This window comes from Misgurnus anguillicaudatus, chromosome 22 (genome assembly GCF_027580225.2).
Source record: "Misgurnus anguillicaudatus chromosome 22, ASM2758022v2, whole genome shotgun sequence".
In the NCBI taxonomy this organism is placed as follows: domain Eukaryota; kingdom Metazoa; phylum Chordata; class Actinopteri; order Cypriniformes; family Cobitidae; genus Misgurnus; species Misgurnus anguillicaudatus.
Window position 1 is genome coordinate 12031529 of NC_073358.2, and position 16945 is coordinate 12048473.

The 16945-nt window shown below is 38.7% G+C and overlaps 1 protein-coding gene across 1 annotated transcript in view; it reads right to left on the bottom strand.

The window, feature by feature from the left end:
- Positions 1 to 1164: 1164 nt before the first annotated feature.
- The window catches only part of pcsk5a (proprotein convertase subtilisin/kexin type 5a), a 38435-nt gene continuing 22654 nt past the window's right edge, over positions 1165 to 16945 (bottom strand). The window contains exons 28-37 of the mRNA XM_055200957.2: positions 16270 to 16353; positions 15916 to 16114; positions 15617 to 15831; positions 15003 to 15245; positions 11889 to 12122; positions 10888 to 11062; positions 9032 to 9249; positions 3567 to 3667; positions 3229 to 3424; positions 1165 to 2808 (exon numbers count right to left, since the gene is read on the bottom strand). Of these exons, the coding sequence (XP_055056932.2) occupies positions 2336 to 2808; positions 3229 to 3424; positions 3567 to 3667; positions 9032 to 9249; positions 10888 to 11062; positions 11889 to 12122; positions 15003 to 15245; positions 15617 to 15831; positions 15916 to 16114; positions 16270 to 16353 (2138 nt within the window). The 3' untranslated portion in view covers positions 1165 to 2335. The remainder of the gene's footprint in view (positions 2809 to 3228; positions 3425 to 3566; positions 3668 to 9031; positions 9250 to 10887; positions 11063 to 11888; positions 12123 to 15002; positions 15246 to 15616; positions 15832 to 15915; positions 16115 to 16269; positions 16354 to 16945) is intronic.

Consider the following 16945-nt stretch of genomic DNA (forward strand, 5'->3'; position numbering starts at 1 on the left):
TGTAAAATGGGCTTTGTTCACACAGAGGGTTTTCCGGGCATGTTACTAGGTCTTCAGACCTTCTTCTGCGTTCACACAGAACTCTGTCTGGCAATTTTATGGGTATTTTCTGAGATGAATGAGGTTATTTTGGCTTATAATTTTAAAACTGCATACATTTCCTGTATTTTCCAATTATATTCTACTGTAAATTAGCCTGGGTGCCAGCCGAATTTAGCCCCGCCCACAACATTGTAGGCTTGGGGAAATTCGGTCTGGAGTCGCTCCGTTGTGGTGCTACTACGCTCGAACAAAAACTGCCGGACCAATCAAATTGTCAAGGGAGGGCTTTATACAATGATGGACAGATGATCAACAGTAACGTAATCAACCACTTTACCAAAGAGCGCTTGTGTTGAATCCATTTACAACAACGATGGCTGCCGCTGGAGAATTGAGATATGAATATTCTGTCATCGAGTCTGTTCTAGAAGATATCGACAGTGCATTGATTTTAAAAGAGAACAGAGAAACGCGATCAATACATTTGTTGATCAGAAAGATGTTTTTGCCGTCCCTCCTCCGGGTTTCGGCAAAAGTTAAATTTATCAGCTGACTCCGATGGACGCTAAGAAGATGGAATACAATAAAAATGGGCAACTCTGCGTGCACGACAATATGAATATAACTAACGTCGTTGCCAGCTCCTTTTCGGAAGCCCGTGGATGAAGTTCATTTAACTTATGGTAAGAGATAGTCTGAATGTATGACTTAGTAAATAACTCACAATGTTGTGATATGAATGAAATGTTGTAAAGATAGTAGATGTTGATATACGTTCACTAACTCAGACTTAGTATAATCATAATGTTAGTGTCACTGTAGCGAAATAACTAGCAGTTGTGCAAAAGACGGCATTTCAACAAACGTCGCACGCTCGGTTGCTCTGATTGGTTATAGATCTATCCAATTAAGTGAAGAGGCATTTTTTGTCCTGTTTCGGTTTAAACACGCCCTATAATCACAGCCCAACGGAGCGGTTTCAGACTAAAATTCTGAATAGAATTGAGTATGACAACATCAGGCTAACTGTAAATGATCACTATGCTAAAAAAATTTAAAACTTTATTTTTAAAGAAATTATACAGTACTTAGGCCACCATGTCACCATTAGTTTTTTTTAAGTAATATTTAAATAAAGTTAATAAGGTTTTTGTTTCTGAAGGAATTATTTGTATGTCTCTATTTCTTAGCTAAATTACAGGCTTGTACCTGTACTGGCTTTAGACAAAGATTTTTACAAAATGAAAATGGTTTGAAAAGTTTCACTTATCTGGATCATCACAAAATATCAGAATATCAAGCTCATCAATTACTTTGGTTGCTATGCACATTTGAAGTTTTTTAATAACTATTTTTTGTAGTGGAAAAGACTCTAAAAGACTGTAAAGGTAGCAAAGGACCAGAAAGGTGCTGTGTATGTTAAAGGTTTTCTATAGACCATACATTCTGACAAAGCTCCTTTAGGAACACTTATGTTTAGTAATGATGTTAGGTAGTAGACTACGACAGTGCGGTTTGTTTCTATGATAACTGACAGGTGCAGGATGGCAAAATGGAGCTGGATTACAGTTGAAACTGTATTTTATCATGGCCATGTTAACAATACACCTATCATGTATCATTTACACTGTACATTGCATGCCTACTATTATTTTTGAGTTGTAAGTGAAGGCTTGCATAATGCAATAATACATATTTTAAACTGTACCATAACACAGTGCATTGTTAATTACTTAAGTAGCATCACATTTTGTTGTTTTGGAAATTTCAGATTTTTTGTTTTTGTGTAATGATGTCTTAACGTATGGCAGCCCAATCATTGTGTTAAAATAGATGTAACAAATGTTGTCTTATTATGTCATACTTTTAATAAAATTCAAGACTGACAAACTACCACAACAAAAAAACAGAAACAAGAAGGTGAATTACAAATTACTGCAGATAACATACAGTTCTGCAGACATTCTACGAAAATCACTCACACAGTTAAAACAGAAACAAAACTGCCAAATAATAGCTGTTCAAAATGAACAATAACATTTTGTTCATACATGTAAAGAGGCTAAAAGAGCATTATGGGCTAACAGGATCTTCTAACTATCACTTTACCATCCATTACATTAATATTGAAGGTGCTACAAGAATTTAGAAAAGGGTTTGCTAAACTTTTATTTAATCAATTAAATCAATGCCGTCTTTATCTTGAAAACTGACCCATCTTCTTCACAACTGGACTGTTTTCGAATTTCACTAAGATAATGCTCTCTCCTATCTGTTTAAACACCTTAAGGTGTTATCGGAAGTTATAGCTCTCATCATCATATTCTAATTCATCTTCTTGCTCATCGCCCAGTTGCCCATATCTGAATTTACGATACACAGTGCCATCCTGCCCCATGTACACAATATCTTCATCATCTTCTTCGTCATCGTCATCATCGTGACTCCCCTTCCGATCACTGAAGTCCACTAGCTGCGTCTCATTGAAACGTCCTGAACTAGAGCTTGTGTGACCTCCGTAGGTGGACGATGCCGTACCTCGGTGGAAGCTTTCTTGACCACCACCATGGCCCAGTTTCTCATATCCACGGGGGACATGGGTGTCAGGGATGGGCCGTTTAGACAGGGAACGCTTAATGAGGATTACTATAGAAATGATGGCGAGGACAAGCAGGATTGATGTTGTGATGAAAAGTGGAAGGTTTCCTGTGTACTCCTCTTCCTCACGGTTACGGAAGGCAAAGTTTGTGCTGAGGACACACTCACCTTAAACAGAGACAGAGAGAACAAATTAAGTTTTTAACTAAACTATTAAATTAATAGCTTACTTATGAATGACAATTTGCGACTGTAAAGACGCAAGATGCGAGACAGATGGCAGTGATGCTACGCTGTTTTAAAGTAACTGAACTACCGTCAAGCTACTGTACAGAAAAATGTAGATAGGTTGCTATGTTTTTAATTACTCCCTAACACTGCAAATAACAACTTACATTTTGGCATGTTTCCTAAACAAAGCTATGTAATGATTTAAAACAATAAATGTTGTATGGAAATCTTTTACAGTGTTTTTCTCCATTAATTTGAAACAACATGAGGGACAGCATTTTCACTTTAGGACCATCAGACACTTTTAACCAATGGCACAGAAATGGCACCAAGATTAAATAATCTATGTCCATTTACCTCTGGTCTCAGTACAGTTACAGCACTCCTGCTGAACATCAGTGTCGTCTTCCTTTTGTGTGTTTTTGCAACAGGGCAGACAGCGCCCCTCTGCTGTCAGGATGAATTGTTCTTGACACATGGTACAGTTATGTGGTCCAGGGCCTCTACATTCCAAACAGGATGCATCACATAGCTCACAGTTATAGCCTGTATCCTTCAAAGAGACGGTAAACAGTCTGATGAGCACATTCATTACAAAAGTATTTTGAGGTAGTTAATGTTTATAAAACGTAAGGTGACTCGATACATGTCTGAATAAATTATTCCACATAGGTGTCACATGGATAGAAGTTTACCTCAGACACAGCATACTCTCCTATCATGCAGGGTGACTCACAAAGGCCCTGTGAGAGTGTATATCCTGGACGACATGAATTACAATCCTCAAGACTTCTGCCTGCCATAACATGACATGAGGGTTAAAAAAGGTACAAAAATGTTCAAATAATTCTCATACTACTAGCTATCTTTTGTCTACTATCTAAGACAGAAATATACATTTGAGAATTATGTTGTAACTAAAAAAGTCCAAATTAAATTTAAACTATATGTTCAAAGTAGTAACCATTTGCCTAGAATTTGCAGAAATTTACTTTTTATCAAACACCTTCTTGAGATCTCACTTACATTAACAGTATTAAAAGAGTTTCCAACTATTATGGGCTCTAACTTGCTGCTTTGCCTTTACTATTTGGTCTAAATTATCATTTTCAAAAACATTTTTAAGTAATATTTAAGATTATTATAATACTATATTTATATATTTAAAATAAATTTAAAAATAGAAATAAATAAATAAATTAAATTAAATAATTTCAGTGGTTCAGAGGTTCATGTAGGTTGTCTACAAATTGGAAGGTTGGTGGTTCAATCCCGGCTCCACCTGAGCAAGTGTCGAGGGGTCCTTGAGCAAGACACCTAACCTCAACAACGAGCTGGATGGCGCCTTGCATGGCTGACACTGCTGTCGGTGTGTGACTGGAATGTGTGACTGAATGGGTGAATGTGAGGCAAATTATAAAGCGCTTTGGATGGCCATTGGTCCATGAAAGCACTATATAAATGCAGTCTATTTACCATTTTCGTCTATCTATGAAAATAATTTCAAACATTTAAGCGTACAACTTTAGATCATATGATTCACGAGATTTCACAAGAAACATTTTATTGGCGTGACCCTAAACTTGGTATTGTATGAGGCATATAGACCCTTTCATCGGACACACACGCATTTGTTGTGGTTACTGGAGGGATTTAAATGACAATATCCTGGCCAAACCACTTTTGTCAGTGATATAAGTATTTGAATGAAAATGATTTCTTAATGTCTAGTGCCATTTTATGATTAATTGATATAAATTTCTTACATACTGTTCCTTTCTTCTGGTCTCTGTTTGTTTAATGGTCTAGTGCAGTGGTTCCCAAACTTTTTCAGCGTGCGGCCCCCCTTGTGTACATTTTATTTTTTTTGCGGCCCCCGAAAGAAAATTTATGACAAAAACCGTTTTAAAGGTGCAGTGTGTAAATTGTAGTGGCTTCTAGTGGTGATGTTGCAAATTGCAACCGACGGCTCAGTCCACGGCTCACCCCTCACTTTTGAAATGCATAAAAAAGCGACAGCAGCCACAACAGGACAAACATATCATTGTTTGGAGACAACTTAGTAAAAAAGTTTGTCTGTTAAGGGCTTCTGTAGAAACATGGCGGTACAAAATGGCGACTTCCATGTAAGGGGACCCTCTGTGTATGTAGATAAAAACAACTCATTCTAAGGTAATAAAAACATAACAGATAATTATGTAAGGTCTTTAAACACCCCTGATAATTTAGTTATGTATATCATATTGCATTTCTGTCAAGAGATAATTCAAAAAATTACACATTGCACCTTTAAAATGTAATATTTTAATTAAACAAAACATATAAAATTATACCTAGTAGTGCTGTTGGTTAGTTGGCTTATTATTTTTTAGGTTTAATTACACAGAACTCATAATAAATGAATGTATTTTATAAAATGTCATAAAACTGGGGGCCCCTGGCACCATCTTGCGGCCCCCCTGTGGGCCCCAGCCCGCAGTTTGAAAACCACTGGTCTAGTGGCTAAACTGAACTCTGGAACCAATACCGTGTGGAAAATAACAAATATTTTGGTTTCCTAAAAACAAGGGGAGGTGACGGTCATGGATCACCGCTATGTGAAGAGAGGTTTGGCAACCGATCTGTAGTTAACATTGTATACATTGATTTTACAAAGTAGTTTTTGATCCGTTTTAGCTATGATTTGAACTTAGGTAATTTACTTGTTATTTATTTTGTTTGTTATCCGAAATAAACTACCCTAAAAGGACCCTTTTGTTATTGATTCTTTGCACAAGTTTACTGGAAGTTACGTTTGTTCCATGAAAGCCGTTTGTTTATGTTGTTACTGCTGAAGATGTCTATATATACAGTATAGACCCTTTTACTGTTAGTAAACATTGTGACATTTTGTCACATTTTGTGGGCAGAGTTTAGGTGGAGGCAGAAAGACAGCTTCACTAATGCCAGCAAAATAAGTTTTGTTAGTTTGTTTGCTTACACTTTGTTTGCAAGGTTATATTTATATGTATTGGACATAAAGTTGGCACTGCAATCGCAAGTTTTTTTGATGATCTTTTCTGTCCAGTCTGCTCATTTTATTGAGTTTAACCACTGCTGTCTTCATTTTTTGCCTGGCAAGTGGCAGCCAGTATGCGATAAAATGTAAAATTAGAGCCTGTACTAATGACATTACCTTCCTTTTGAAGATGACTATATGCTGATTTGTATTGGCTGCCTCCAGTTTTTCTTTTGTTTTGCCTCCAGCTAGTGCCATGACGTAGGGCACTAAAAGGGTCTATACTAGGGGTGTCAAACATATGGCCCACGGGCCAAACACAGCCCACAGAAGTGTCCAATCTGGCCCGCATGATGATTTGTACAGTGTTATTAAATACATCTTAAAAAAAACATAGGCAGTCGCTACTTGCGAGTGACTAGTTAATTTTCAATTGGAGACACAGACGTTTTCACATGGTTCTCTGTGGCACCGTGTATGAAACGGCCATGAATCAGTTTCTGCCTTAAAGGATTAGTCCATTTTCTTAAAAAAAATCCAGATAATTTACTCACCACCATGTCATCCAAAATGTTGATGTCTTTTTTGTTCAGTCGAGAAGAAATTATGTTTTGTGAGGAAAACATTCCAGGATTTTTCTCATTTTAATGGACTTTAATGGACCCCAACACTTAAAGGGACACTTCACCCATTTGCATTAAGCTTTGTATAGTTAGAACCCCAGTCATGTTTTTGAATGGTCATGCATCATTTCCTCAGTTGCCGCTGAGACAGGAGAAATACAGATTTCAGTGTTGCACTTCCTTCTTTCAATGATGTAAAAATCATCATATTGCATCATTGAAAGAAGGAAGTGCAATATCTTTGTTGAGGGAGTGAGAATACAAACATCCCTTTTCTTTGTCAAATAGGCACCAAATTCTAAATGTATGTTACATTTCGACTACAAATATGATGCTCTTTCAATAAAGATTAATGTTTCTATGGGTGAAATGCCCCTTTAACACTTAACTCAACACTTAACAGTTTTTTTTTAAACGAGGCATAAGGGTCTTATCTAGCGAAACGATTGTCATTTTTGACAATAAAAATACAAATTATGCACTTTTAAACGACAACTTTTTCATCTATCTCCAGTCCTGTGATGCGCCAGCACGACCTCACGAAATACATCATCACATCAAGAGATCACGGATGACGAATGCGAAACTACGCCCCAGTGTTTACAAGTGTGGAGAAAGAGGACCGTTCCGACGTTGTTGTATGTTGAATGATACTAATTAATGTCTTTGTGTCAGTTTATTGTTTAAAATGGTCCGCAAATGTAACACGTGACCTTTCTGCGTCACTACGCAATTACGCGAGGTCGCGTTGGCGCTTCACAGGACTGGAGATAGACGAGAAGTTGTGGTTTAAAAGTGAATATTTTTATTTTTCTTGTCAAAAATTACAATCGTTTCGCTAGCTAAGACCCTTATGCCTCGTTTGAAATCGTTTAGAGTCCTTTGAAACTCCGTTGAAAAAAACTGTTAAGTGTTGAGTTAAGTGTTAAGGGTGCATCTCATTTCTCTGTCTTACCCCTTACCCCTTCCCCTCGGTTTTGCGCGTTCATGTGAGGCGAAGTGGTATCTCAATTCTCAGTTTGATCAAGGGCTAGGGCCAAGGCGTAGGGATACATAGCCCTTGAAACGAAGTGTGATAAGTACCACACTTGAAAGAGAGGGGTAAACTTTAACGTAGGAATATCTCAGGAGAGCCGGCATCAAGACGTTTTATTGATGAATGTCGAACTGTCAAGGAGTCGCACAAAAGAAAGTAACGTTATTTTCTGCATTTTAATTGAGATTATATTATGACACTCATGTTTTATGATACTTTTAAAGCGGTTTAATTGTAATGTTTTTGTTTTGAATTCCTAGTTAAGGCGCTAGCTAGCAGCTAAGTTATGCGCTATTTGTTGAGCTCCGCTCAGGCAATCAATACCACAACCTAAGACAATGCCATTTTCTTAGTTTGTCAATGCTTGTCTGTTTACGTAGCAGTCAGTTAGCGGCAAGGGAAGGTGACGCAAACGGTAATCGAGTGGTGTCTCATTTTTTAGACGAACGATCTGTCTTACCCCTTTCCCCTTTACTCGGTTTCGAGGGGCAAGAGGAAGACGAAGACAAAGGGGAAGGGGTAAGACAGAGAAATGAGATTGGCCCTTAACTCTTTCCCCGCCATTGACGAGATATCTCGTCAATTAAGAGAAAACGCTTCCCCGCCAATGACGAGATTTTCCGTCTTTCCGCAATACCGCTATTATCCACCAGGTGGCGCCCTTCCGCAACTTTATAAACCCGGAAGTATTGACCTATAGCAAGATGCTGCATGTCCGTGTCTGTTTTAAAGATCGCTCTGAATGGGATCTCTATGAAAAGTCTGTCACAAAAATGGAATTATCTCTGCTTTTTGCTCAAAATGTGGTGTTTTTGCAGAAACCTACCCATATTCAAAAGCTGATTACAAAAGAACTACTCAAGGTAGGATGAAACGTTTTTTTTTGTTTGAAAGCAGAGGGTCTGTTCTTTCATTTGGTATATTGTATGTTTATATATTTGAAGAAGAACATTTTCTTGAAGGCATTAAACTTTGGTGAAAATCATGAAAAACGCTGGCGCTGGCTGGCAACTTTTTAAAGAAATGCTGGTGGTGAAAGAGTTAAAGGTGGGTGTCCATTAAAGTCCATTAAAATAAGAAAAATCCTGGAATGTTTTCCTCCGAAAAAATAATTTCTTCTCGACTGAACAAAGAAAGACATCAACATTTTGGATGACATGGTGGTGAGTAAATTATCTGGATTTTTTTTTTTTTTAAGAAAATGAACTAATCCTTTAACAATTGCAATGCGACATGTGACGAACAGCAGTGGGTTCTAGGTTAGAAACGGTTTCTATTAAACAGACCTCAAGAAACGAGAGTGATCCGGTGTTTTTTTTAAATGATATATTCTGTCATAGGCCTGTCCTCTACCTTCAACCTTTGTCCATTCGCTATTACCATATCCTAGTGCCCAAAACAGTAAACTTTCCAAAGTACAGCAAGATTAAGAACATATTTGAAGACTCTTTGCTATAGCAATTTGATGCTGCTAGTGATAAAACCCTGAGTTGCTTGTCTTACCTGTGCATGTTTTGCAGCTGGTGTGGCAGGGTTCACAGGTTTTGTGGTGTGCGTCGTGGTAGTATGCATCAGGACAGGTAAACACGCAACGGCCCTGTTTCCTGACAAACATCATTTCCTCCTTGCAGCTCACGCACCCCTCAGCTCCAGCCTGCATACATTCCCCACAGTTCTCATCACAACGCTCACATGTCCTGGTATCAGCAGCAGCATAGTACCTGCATACAGTAGAAAGAGGACCAAACACTTTCAAAAAAGCTGATTTGGTTGTATGTAGTTTTTTAATGACTGAGATTGAGAAAGTACTGTGGCTGATACAATTTGTGAGTGTTTGAATTTAAAGGACCAGTATGTAAGAAATTTATATCAATTAATCATAAAATGGCCCTGATATGTCACTAGACATTAATAAATCATTTTCATTTCAAATACTTATATCACCGACAACAGTGGTCTGGCCAGGATGTCATTTAAAAAGTGGAGTTGCAGCTAGAGGTCTTCACGGGTTCACTTAGATCCGAAAACCCGAGGTCCGACCCGAGACCCGATCGGGTTCGGGTCTAAAAGTTTCACATGTGCCGCGGACACGGGTCGGGTACAATAATAGCGGCATCGGGTCTCGGGTAATTTAAAAATGAATGTGTTTTTTCTGAACGGACCCGAGAAGACCCGAACTCTCTCGCCTGTGTGTGTCAATGTCCTTTTCAAACCTCTCATCTGTTTGCAAAGAGCGCTTGCGACATTGTGTGGTTTTCGGAAGGTTCATTTTCGTTGAGACAAACATGTCAGTCAATTATAAATGTACATTTTAGCGGTTACGTTGGTGTCGTCGTCAGATAACAAAGTAAAACGAATGGAGCAGCTCGCCAAATTGGTTACAAGGCCACCGGAGTTTCTTTCTGTCTGACTGCTGCGCGTGGGTCTGCAGAATGCACACACGTCAGTGCCGTTACATTCGGTTCCAGTCGGGTTAAAAAAATTGTTTCACTAGTTCAGGTCGGACTCGGGTCTAATTTTCTCGGGTTTGTCTCGGGTCGGGTCTTTCTTTAATTTTTTTTATTTATGCACGTCGGGTTCGGGTATGTTTCGGGTCATTTCGGGTCGGGTACATTTCTTTGGACCCAAGAAGACCTCTAGTTGCAGCCCTCAACTGATGTTTTTGTTGTCATGTTGTGTATTGGCCACCAGTTGTGTGATTGCAGTACCAGTTTTAGCCACAAGTTTTGTGATTGCGGTACCAGTTTTGGCCACAATCCTACATACTGTTCCTTTAAACAAAAATGAAAACTTTACCTCACATTTATATCACCTCTCCCTTACTGTACTGTTTGGAAGTGTTTTTGTGTGTAACACAAAGTAACATCACATTTAAAAGTGAATGATATTTGGTAATTTTAGTGTCTGTCTGATTTTAGATGGACTGTCTGTTATATTTTGTTTGTCTATTGATTGTATTAACTTTGTGAAGCGACCTTGGGTTCTTAAAAGGCGCTATAAAACATTATTATTATTATTATTATTATTATTACTTTGTGTCTGGCTTTACATGAGTGATTTTTCAAAGTGCAAATGCATTATATGGTGGTCGAAGTAATGATTTATTGGCTGATGCTGTAATGAAAATTCAGTATTGGCCACAAAGATATATTGGTCTACAACTTTCTATTAGATATGTACGATCATACGGTGCGTGTTAACAAGTTAAAGATATTCTAAACACATATAATAATACAAAAGTACACTACTTTAAAATGATATCAGGGATAATAAGGGTTTTTTCATCACTGATTATAAAGCAGTATTTTTACATGCATTTGTCATCTAGTATAACATATTCAGTATTGTTATGAAGTTACCCAAAGCGACAGGTGTCCACACATTCTTTGACATCTCTATAGAGTTGATCTCTGCAGCTTATACACTCATAGCTGTGCCGTCCCATGCAGCTCAAGCAGTTTGGATGACAGGGTTCACAGTGCTGGCTTTCTCCACGAACAAAACCAAGTGGACACACCTCCACACAGCTGCCGTCTGTGGATACAGTGGTGTTACAAAAGGTTTTAACCATCTTTAGCTAGTAAAACATGCTTTAAAAGTGATAATTTGCATGTGGGGGATTCTACACAAACAAAATCTGAGATTTGAGTTCAATTTAATAGAGACTATTTGGCAACACTATACTGTACCATAATCATTCATTTAAAAATGTTAAAGGTGCAGTGTGTAATTTTTAAAAGGATCTCTTGACAGAAGTGCAAAATAATATACAAAACTATATTATCAGGGGTGTATAAAGACCATTTTATAATGAACCGTTATGTTTTTATTACCTTAGAATGAGACATTTTTATCTACATACATAAAGGGTCCCCTTTCGTGGAAGTCGCCATTTTGTCCCACCATGTTTCTACAGAAGCCCTGAACGGACAAACTTTTTTTACTAAGTTGTCTCCGTCGATGACATGTTTTTCCGGTGGCAGTGGACTGAGCCGCTGGTTGCAATTCACAACCTCGCCTCTAGATGCCGCTAAAACTTACACACTGCACCTTTAAAGCTTATGACATTTTTTAAATCATAACAACACAAAAATAATTTCTTTCACACTGCCTTTGTAGCCAAGCATGTTGAAACAAAATATCTACTGTACTCATTCTTAATATTTATTTTCCATTAAAAATGAATCATAGTACAGCTCACCCAGGTACAGCCCAAATACTATGTATTGACCTTGACCTAAATGGATTATTTGACCAGAAGTTTCATTTAAAAGAAAATGATTTAAACCCCAAATCCCACCATGACTCAATCCATCCATATCAACAATACGAACTAAACTTTACAAATTCGTGAACGCACTGTGAAGATAGTGGTTCTGGTTGCAGCTGAGACACTGGTGTTGGTGTGGCCCAGAGCACTCGTGGCAATATTTGTGACACAAGTGACATTCGCCATCCTGCTTGCTGTAATGGTGTGCCGGACAGGTGGTAGGTGTGACACAGCGGCTGTAAGCATCCATCGCCAAGCCCTCAAAACAGCTTGTGCAGGACGTGTCGTGAGGGCCAGAACAGGTTAGGCAGGAGCTGTCACATGCTTCAAAACACAAACAGAAAACAGAAACAGACTTTTACTTGATGTTAATTAACATGTCTGCAGCTATGGTCATCAAACATGTCATTAATATAGTCACAGATAGATCGAACCAAAAAATCTATGTTTTCATCAACTTTCTTTAATTAATATGAATTAATGTTAAAGCCACAATATGTAGATTTTCACCACTAGAGGCCACTATTACACAATAACAATGACAAAGGTGAAGCTTAAAGGGATACAATGAAAACTACCCCAATGATTTACTCACTCTCAAGCCATCTGAGTTACACATGTCCACCCTTTTCATACAAACACATATTTAGATATTTTTGAAAATGTCCTAGCTCTTCTAATCTTTATAATGAATGAATATAGTGTCTAGCTCCTTAAGGTCCAAAGAATGTGGATCCATCCTTCGCAAAAGTAATCCATACCGCTCCATGGGGATAAATAAAGGGCTTCTGATGGTAATCGATACGAGTTTGTAAGAGAAATATCCATACTTAAAACTTTACAAAAAAATCTAGCTTCCGGTAATGCCGCCATCATACTTTGCATTCAGGAGAGAGTATCAGCAGTAAATCCGTAGTAAATCAGGACAGTCGTTATTTAATGCCAAAAGGATGGTTAGCGCTGGCGCAAGCTGTTAGTAAATCTGGCCCTAAGGGGGCGCGCACACCAAAGCTTTTACGCCTGCGGCTGGCATATGTTTTCAATTGTTTCCCATGGAAGCTCCGCATTTTTTCAAAAAAGCCACCAGTTAGCAGTTTTCTTCTGCGCTGAAAACCGGCGCTCTGCGGTTTTCTGTGCTCAGCGCTAAACGCAGAGAGTTGAAATCACATCACAGTGGAGGAGGGGCAGGACAAATATCACGACAACCAATATTTTGGATATTTTATTACAAAAATCATACATATAGTGGCTTTATATGGTAAATTATTACTACTTATTTCATTTACATTGTCGGATATTGACAGTAAAGAGAATTTGGTACAGTAAGATTAATTGAGAAAAATTATTATAGGATCAGTATGTGCTGCAGGCTGGATTCAAACTTGTGTCTCCAATATGGGCACCATTAGTCAATGTGTTATTAACACACGTGAACTGCTGCGCATGGCTGATCACCTGGATCCGTTTCATGTTAAAGGGGCATTATGTGGGTTATTACTTAAAAAAATCTTTAAGATAGAGTTTTCATTTTTATATTTATGAGCCAACCATAATGTAATAGAAAGAATGACACCTTTACTGTCCTCCAAGGTTGTCTCTATCAGCTTGTAGGCTCTATTGTGTGTGGAGGAGTTGGGTCCGAATTAGCCTGGGTGCCAGCCGATCTTAGCCCCGCCCACAAGATTTTGAGAACGGGAAGATCGGTCTGGGGTTTCTGCGTTGAGGAGCTACTATGCTAGACCCAAAGCTGGTCGAACAAATCAAATTGTCAGGGCGGGCTTTATACGATGATGGACAGATGATCAACAGTAACGTAATGAACCACGTCACCAAAGAGCGTGTGTGTTTAATCTGTTTAACGAAATGGCTGCCGCTGGAGAATTCAGATGTGTGGATTCTGACATTGAGTCTGTTCTAAAAGATATCGACAGAGCATTGATTTTAAAAGAGGGAAACGCGAGCAAGGCATTTGTTGATGTTTTTGCCGTCCTCCCTACAGGATTCGGCAAAAGTTGGTCGCAACTGAAATTGGTATCACGACGATGCAACTCGGCGTGCATGACGAGACGAATATAATTAGCGGCCGTTGCCAGCTTCTTTTCGGAAGCTCGGAATCGTGGTTGCTGAATAAGTGGAGGGACATGCTAGGCACCAATATTTTCAAGCCAACGTAATGGGTATCGTCGTGGATGAAGTTCACCTAACGTACAAATGGTAAGAGATAGTCTTACTGTATGACTTAGTAAATACTTCATGTTGTGATATAAACGAAATGTTGTAAACATAGTAGGTGTTGATGTACGTTCGCTAACTCAGACTTAGTATAATCACAATGTTAGTGTCATTGTAGCGAAATAACTAGCAGTTCGGTCAGGCTGCAAAAGACGTAATTTCAACATACGACACACACTCCGTTGCTCTGATTGGTCGTAGGTCTCTCCAATTGAGTGCAGAGGCATTTTTCGGTTGAGACACGCCTCATAATTATAGCTCAATGGAGCGGTATCAGACTCATATTCTGACTAGAATTGAGTATGACAACGTCAGGCTAGGTCCGAATTGGACCAAAATGTGACGTAATGCTCGTCTACTTGGGCGTTCCATACATACATGCGTACGGCAGGCATTAGTAAGCAGCCGCAATCGCTAGCATGTTTCAAATGGACCCTGCAGACGGAAAGAAGCGACTAACCTCCAGCACAATCCAGACACCCATGAAAACTCCTCGTAAGTTTAAAAAAAAAAAATCTAGTGTGGCCAAAATAGAGCATGACCGCCGCTGGTGCAAAGACAAGAGTAAACATCGGATTGGAATTTGATTCTTGGAGGGAGCTCAAGTCATTTTTATTTTCCTATTCAGTAGTTTCTAATACTAACACTAACTGGTGTATATGAGTTGTGAAAGCAAGCATTTTTGGTTATCAGTGGCATTGTGAAAAACCTCAGTGATATTTACCATTATTAAATCATATAATATTTAATTCATTATTAATTAATTGAACAATGAAAATCATCCATTTATAGAGTGGTTACTGAGATAAAGTGCATAGAAGTATTTATCTGATTATGTGATGTTTGCATGGCAGGTCCCATTAATCAAATCACTAAACTAACGCTAAAGCAGACCTGAAGACAAAAATTTCTACAATACAATTAGTGTGTATCGAGAACTGATGATAAAATGTGAAAATGACACAGTCTCACCCATACATTCTCCAGATCTGCTCTCTCTGTAAGTATGTGAGGGGCAGGGGGGTAAACACGCTCCATTGTGCAGCACACTGTCAGGATCAGTGCAGGAATCACAGTTGTTTGGTTCTGGTCCATCACATAATTCACAGTCTAAGTGACATGGCTCACAAACACCTTGCTCTGTGTCCTCAAAAAACCTGTCAGGACAAACCATTACACACTGACCCGCGTGCAAAAAGAACTTGTCTTGACAATCTGGAATAAGAGGATAGATGAAGAAAATAGAGAAAGAATAGTAAATGGAGGACAGTTAGATTGATACAAAATTCCAACTAATTTGACCTTAAAACAGTTTAAGTTTATATAGCTAACTATAAAAATAACAATCTCAGCTATTAAAATGCAGGCCCACAGACTACCCAAACTGGCAGGGACCATCTAAAAATCTGCATCTCCAATATTTGATTGTCTTGCTTCAATTTCACAAATATATTAAGAAGTCAATGATTGAAATCAAACTTTGATGCTCTTATCTCACATAAATGCCTACATAAATTAAACACTTTCATAAACAAAGCAATTTAAAAAATCTAAACCAAATTATCACATTAGCAATTGCGTCTCACCTGTGCAGAGGCTTTCATCAGAGCAGAGTACACAGTTCACAGGACACTTCACGCACTTCCCATCACTTGTTGTATGTCCAGATGGACAGCTTGCCACACACTCATGTTTGTGAAGCAGAAACGTCTCCTCACAGCTCAGGCAGTATGTTGCATTACCCTCACATGATGCACAACCAGGTGCACAGCTTTTACACACTTGCCCCATAGGAAATCCCCTATAAACACACACAAACACACACCGCTAATACATAGTCTTAATCTTACATTTCCTTTCATAATTAAACTTTTAATACACCAACCTAGTACACTTGCGCACACACTGTCCGGCCTGCAGATAAAGAGGGCTTTTACGTGCTGACTGGCAGCGTGTGCAGAGCTGTTCATCCTGGCACTGGGCACAACCCTGTGAACATGTCTCACAATGACCAGTCTCCTTACTTCCGTAGCTGCCCGCAGGACATCGTGCCACACACATCTGATCTGCATTCAGATACCGACCTGCAGCACACACACACACATGCATTGTTCCTCTGTCGAATTATCCATTGATCCAACCAAATATCTATGGATCCTTTACATGTACTTTTATTTATTTAAATATAATTAGATACAGGAGAATACACAGAGTAGATCTTTCCAGAGGGTAGTCAGACCTTGGACACATGTGTTGCATTGATTCTTCGTTCTCCCCCAGCAGGACTCACATGAAGGGTGACAAGCGTCACATTCCCCATCATCTGAAACACAACGGCAAATAGGATATACCATAAAAATAAAGTTTACAGTTGGACAAAAATGTCCTGTCAAACCAAGAAATGAAAGTTTAGCGCAAGTTCTACCAAGACTTAATGATACGTCATTCATTACATTTCGGTCTAGCCAATCATCACTGGACCCTTGGAAATATGTTAGTGCCCTACTCAACCTCTTTTTCGTGTGCAGATACTGACGCTGACTTCACCTCCATCCTCCTCACCACCACCAGGTTTGCCCTTGTCCATGCATGGGGGTAGGCTCCGCCCCTGCCTTCGTCTCAGGCAGGAGCAGCAAGAATCTACAACCCTCTGGCTTTGAGCTACGGAAGGGGTCTACGCCAAAGAACTATATTGCTGCATCCCTTTGCTTACAAATTGTTTAATAAATACCATTGTAATGTTACATTTCCTCCCGAGTCTTTTTGGAAGAAATTGACGTTCTGAAACTGTAGCCCCTTATATTATGTTAGTAAATTTTATATTTAAAGGTCCAGTGTGTAATTTTTATGAGGATCTCTTGACAGAAATTCAATATTATAATATACATAACTATATTATCAGGGGTGTATAAAGA